This window comes from Triticum dicoccoides, chromosome 4A (genome assembly GCF_002162155.2).
Source record: "Triticum dicoccoides isolate Atlit2015 ecotype Zavitan chromosome 4A, WEW_v2.0, whole genome shotgun sequence".
Taxonomy (NCBI): Eukaryota; Viridiplantae; Streptophyta; class Magnoliopsida; order Poales; family Poaceae; genus Triticum; species Triticum dicoccoides.
Genome location: NC_041386.1, coordinates 740,818,260 through 740,823,591, shown reverse-complemented (window position 1 = coordinate 740,823,591; position 5,332 = coordinate 740,818,260). Strand labels below are relative to the sequence as shown.

The 5,332-nt window shown below is 45.4% G+C and overlaps 1 protein-coding gene across 1 annotated transcript; it reads right to left on the bottom strand.

The window, feature by feature from the left end:
* Positions 1–1,847: 1,847 nt before the first annotated feature.
* On the bottom strand, positions 1,848–4,892 carry LOC119288315 (probable LRR receptor-like serine/threonine-protein kinase At3g47570). The gene is made up of 3 exons (XM_037567938.1): positions 3,541–4,892; positions 2,997–3,372; positions 1,848–2,255 (listed from the first exon to the last, which is right to left on the bottom strand). Exons 1-2 carry the CDS (start codon positions 4,775–4,777, stop codon positions 3,002–3,004), a joined length of 1,608 nt encoding a protein of 535 aa, XP_037423835.1. The 5' UTR covers positions 4,778–4,892; the 3' UTR covers positions 1,848–2,255; positions 2,997–3,001.
* Positions 4,893–5,332: the final 440 nt, after the last annotated feature.

The window sequence follows — 5,332 nt, the reverse complement described above, 5'->3', positions numbered from 1 at the left end:
GTTCCCCTGGTCGCCTTTTTCATCGGGTGGCCGGGTTGGTTCGCGGCGGCGAGGTGACCACGACATGGTAGTTGGAGGCACTGGTATCCGGTAACAATTGCTTGTCAGAGTTGGATGCAGCAATGCGGCTGCACAGAGCACCGAGCATTGTGAGGCGCCCGGCTTGCGGTGAGCTTCCCGTCTCCTACCAGGCTACCAACATCTTGCTCGCGGCTCGCGGTGAGCTCTCCCGCGTCCAGGTTGCCCTCTGGAGGTCGTGGCCATGCGTGTGTGCGTGTGTGCCGTCGAGGCGCACGGAGGCGAGCTCGACGAGGGCGTGGTGTGCGCGCGGCGCCCACGTGTGTTTGTGTGTTCTGGCATGCTGCTGTGCTCACTCGCTAGCTACCGCCGTGTTCTAGGAGCGAAGCCGTGCTGCGTCTCAGTGTGTGCAAGCTCCTGACCAGCAGTGTGTCGCACGCTTCGAGCCAAAAGCTTTCTTGCGTGCGTGCTCCAGCTCTGGAGCATGTGTGCGTACAACGGACGGAGGTAGGGGTGGCGGGCAAGGCTGCGGTTGCTGCCTCGTGAGGGTGGTCAGGGTCGGGCAAGTGAGAGACAGAAGCATTGACTGCTGATGTGGCGCTGCCCAGTCAGCATTGACCATGGTCAAAACCGCCCGACTCACACAAAACCAAGACCAGGGTTGAGTTTTGGACCTTGCGGTTAATTCGAGGTGTATTTCAACCTGTTTCGGAGTTCAGGGTTGTAAATTAAACCGAGGGGTTAGTTTGGGGTTGAAATGTGGACTTCTTTCTCAGATATTTAATGTACTGCTGGTCGTCACTCGTAAGCAACAGTTTAGCGTCAGTCAATAAGCAGTGCCACCAACATCCCTTATGTTCTAGCTACACAATAATATGGTTTATGTGACTACGCAAATGTCGCCTTTGACTGAATAAAATCAAGATTGTTTCCTCTCTCTCGAATCCAATTGCAGAATAACAGATTTTTTTCTCTCTCTCGAATACTGTAATAACTTGCAGAAAGCAGAGTTGGTTTAAAGCTGGCTGTCGACACCGACGAATTCAAGCCTGAGATACAATTTGCCGGCGACGAAGACGAACCGGCCGGAAGGTAAGGGACTCTTGCTATTGTTGCACAGAAAACAGAAGGTCTTCTCTCACCACGCGTGAGCAGCATTGCAAGCGACTCCGCCGGGGGGAACAGCCAACGTAGCGGCAGGAGCGGCAAGGAAGTCAAAACAGAAGAGCCGACAGTAGTATTGGCATCTGCTGCGTTATTAGCAGCTGGAACATGCATGGCCGTGATGAGTAGGAGGAGACGTCCTGCTTTGGATATGATCTCCACCTGCTGCGTCAGGGAGAGAACATAGCATGGTGGTTTGCTGCATAGCCCTCATCATTTGCATGCACCTGTGCCACACAAATTATAAAATGTAATGTAAAAGACCGCATCCCAACCTGGCACCACAGAGCTACCTCTCAGGCGGCGCGCCCCAACCTCTAGTGCCATTCAAAGTGTAGCACTAGGGCTCATTTGTGTTGGGTCAGATTGCAGAGGCAGAGGGAAGAAAGGCTACCATATGTTTTTTCAGATAGAGAAACTCTAAACCCTGACACTCATTTTTTATATTTTGTAGACAGCTTACCATATGTGCTTGAAAATCTTTCCTTAGTCCTCTCAAGTGTAAAACTTATAACTCAAATGAGCTTGCCCAACGTATTTTGACCAGCAGTTAACTGAATAATAAATTTGAACATCATTACAATAAAAAAATAAATAAAACGAGTGTTCTAATATGATTCTGTAACTGAGAGGCCGCAGAATACTGATAAGAACAACAAGCTAAGTGAGACTGGGGTACAAAGTGCATTCACGATATTCACGAGTAACCAATCCATGCAACAAGATATTACTAGCTTAAAAAAGAGACTAACAGATCACAAGAACTATATACTATACTTTGGTTGTCTAAATCAAAGTGGCAGTCCTTTCAGGCTAAAGAGGATGCAGCTTCAGGGAGAAGTGAACATAATGGATGGAAAATGGATACTGCATATTCTAGAAACAAATACAGGGATACGGGATCACAACGCCTTCGCAAAGGCCAGCGGCGCCCGCAAGCATCAGCGTCGTCAGCTCCATCTTTTCGACCAGAGTTGCCAAAGATATTGCTGGGAGCTCCCCAGCCTTACAATAAGCTCTTAGGGAGCATAATCAGTCGGTCGATTAGACTGTCTTACTCCTATGCTTCCTGCCTGCAATAGAAACAACAGACCAAAGGCCATTCAAGGTTCCGGTGGAGATAGGTGCTCTGTTTTTTTCTTCAGATTACTGATCTGAAAATCATTTTCATATTTTGTAGATAGCTTACCACATGTGCTTGAAAATATTTCCTTGGTCCTCTGAAGTGTGAAACATATAACTCAAAATGAGCTTGGCCGACATATTTTTCCCAACAATTAATTTATAATAAATTTGAACAGCATTAAAATAAAAATTTAAGCCAGGCGGTCGAAATATGATTTTGTAACTGAGAGGCTGCATAATATTGACAAGAACCAGCTAAGTGAGACAGGGGAACAAATTGCATTCACGATATTCATGAGGTAATCAATGCAAGCAACAAGATATGACTAACCTAAACAAGAGGACAGCAGATCACAAGAACCATATAATATACTTTGGGTGTCTAATAAATCAGAGAAGCAACCAGATTGCGTCAAATGCTTTCCTGAGTTTTAGCACTCTGAATCAAAAGTGGTAGTTCTTTCAGGCTAAAGACGATACAACTTCAGGGAGAAGTAAACGTAATGGATGGAAAATGAATACTGCATACTGTAGAAACAAATACAGGGATACAAGATACACATAATGTATGAAAAATGGAAATGCTAACTTCCAAACCACCACAAACAGGCTTCGTGTACCACAATGCCACAGGCTATCGGTAACGACTGGCAATAGCAGACCATAAAGATGATCACTTTATTGCTCACCTGGATCAGGCGGTTGCTCTGAATTCATGAACAGCCATGTGAGCCGCGCATGCTTTCTTTATGGTGTTCAATTCGTTGACTATGTCGTTCATCTGCATTCTGTGCCTTGGGGAATCCTCACAGCAAGCTAGGCCCAGCTTAAACATAGGATATAAGAATATATCTATGATACACTGCCTGTCTCCTCTGTAGATTGCACTGTCATCCAATATATCCAGTAGCTTATCAGGATAAGTCATCCTGACATAGTCGACCAGGCTTGTCACATCATCCATGAAATTGTCAGTTGGCCTCATTCCAGTAAATATTTCCAATAGCAACACCCCGTAGCTATATACATCACCATCCGTGGAGGTTTCAGATCCTGAGCCATACTCTGAAAAACATGTAAACATAGATGTTACCGGCCATGTAATTGGTAGACAGAAATTTGACAGATACACTCTCAATTCAATCTAGCTTGCCAAGTGAACTCTACCAAACTGATATCGAATCAAATAATACAAAGATAAACATTCCTAGATGAATTTAAAATGTTGCTCACCTGGTGCGACGTATCCAATTGTGCCTTTAATTACAAGTGAGCTGCTTTCAGTTCCACCACCATTGTGCATGCATTCATCGGTATGCATTATCTTTGCTAGACCAAAGTCGGTGATGTGTGCAACAAAGTCATCATCTAGAAGGATGTTGCATGGTTTGATATCACAGTGAACTATGGATGGCTCAATTTGATGGTGAAGATATTCTAATGCCTCTGCAACATCAAGAGCAATGCATAGCCTTTCCATCAAACTTAGCCTTCTAAAGTTCCGGCTGTTAGTCATGGAGTTTGGATGCAGCCATTCATCTAAATTTCCGTTGCTGATAAACTCTAAGACAAGTGCCTTGAACTCATCACCATTACGGTCCAAACTGCTACACACAGTGATCACTTTGACAAGCTTCCGGTGTCGAATCTTCCTTAGGGCCTCACACTCTCTCAAGAAGCTTCTATTAGCTCCTCGTTTGCCAAGATTGAGAACCTTTATTGCTACAGTACATAAGCTCTCATCGAGATTTAGAGTTCCAATGTACACATTCCCGAAACTTCCAGAACCAATCAAATTTGTCAGTGAGAATGACTCTGTTGCTGCATCTATCTCAGCATAGGATATCCTCTCATGCATCTCTTGGTGAAATCCAACTCCTTGATCAAGAACATTGTTCGGTTTGATTCTTGTGTTCATTAAGTAGCATCCAGTTAGAGAGAACATGAAGAAGATCAAAGTTCCAACCATGCAAAAGAGTATGAGCCGACGCCGATGCTGCGCAGCCTTGTTAGAACCTATATATGGGCATGAAGGGAGTTGCAAGGATGGGGGGCCTCCGCATAGCATGCTATTGCCAGGGAGCAACAATACAGTAGCATTGTGAAAGATCCATGCATTTGGCACGGGACCAGATAGGTTGTTGAAAGAGAGGTTTAGATATATTAGGAGCTCAAATCTCTGGAGGAACTCAGGAATGGGTCCTGCTAAGTTATTATCAGAAAGATCCAACTTTTCAAGGCCTCTCAAGGAAGAAAAACCTTTCGGTACTTGCCCATGCAAAAGATTTCCTTGAAAATTTAGAAAATTCAGTTGGACGCAACTGCTGAGACTGTCTGGGATTTCACCCGAGAGCTTGTTCGTTGATAGGTCGATTGCACTAAGGCTGTTCAACTTTCCTATCTGTGTTGGAATGGAGCCACTTAGAGCATTGTTGGAGAGGTTGAGAAGTACCGTAAGAGAGGGAATCATGAGTATCTCCTGTGGGATTTCCCCCCTCAAGGAGTTAGCGGAAAGATCCAGAGATATAAGTTTTGTGAGAGTGCCAAGGCTTGCTGGAATGTTGCCATCTAGAAAGTTATTAGATAGAGAGAGGTTGCTCAATTGTCTATCACATGGCCTGGGTGCCGGCGGTTGCTGCAGGCGACGCCCGTCCACCCGCAGTAACCAGGCAATGGTGCCGTTCCCGTGCCGTTGATGACAGGGTCCCAAGACCAAGAGGACAGTGCCCGTGTAGGGTCACTGGTTATGAGGGATTTGAATTTTAGGAGCACAGAGAGATCGGCGCTGTAGTTGCTACTTTGGTTGTTGGTGGGTTGGGAGGAGCTGGATGTGAGAAAAAGGAGGATATGCGTGAGAAGATGGACCATGAAAAGCTGCAATGTCTTCATGGTTGAGCAAGGAGGTGGAGATGGGGTTGGAATGGTAGGTCCTTAATTATTGTATTCTGCACTCCTCTCCTTGTGTGCAGGTTGTTAAATAGACAATAATGCTCACTCTCTGTGGTCGGCCAATTAAATTGTTTTT

What these genes read in the sequence shown, in the direction of transcription:
- LOC119288315 (XM_037567938.1), bottom strand. Translation starts at nt 4,777, where the DNA reads ATGATTCCCTCTCTTACGGTACTTCTCAACCTCTCCAACAATGCTCTA. An exon ending in AATTGGATACGTCGCACCAG is followed by an intron (nt 3,373 to 3,540) that starts GTGAGCAACATT and finishes CATGTTTTTCAG; the next exon opens with AGTATGGCTCAGGATCTGAA.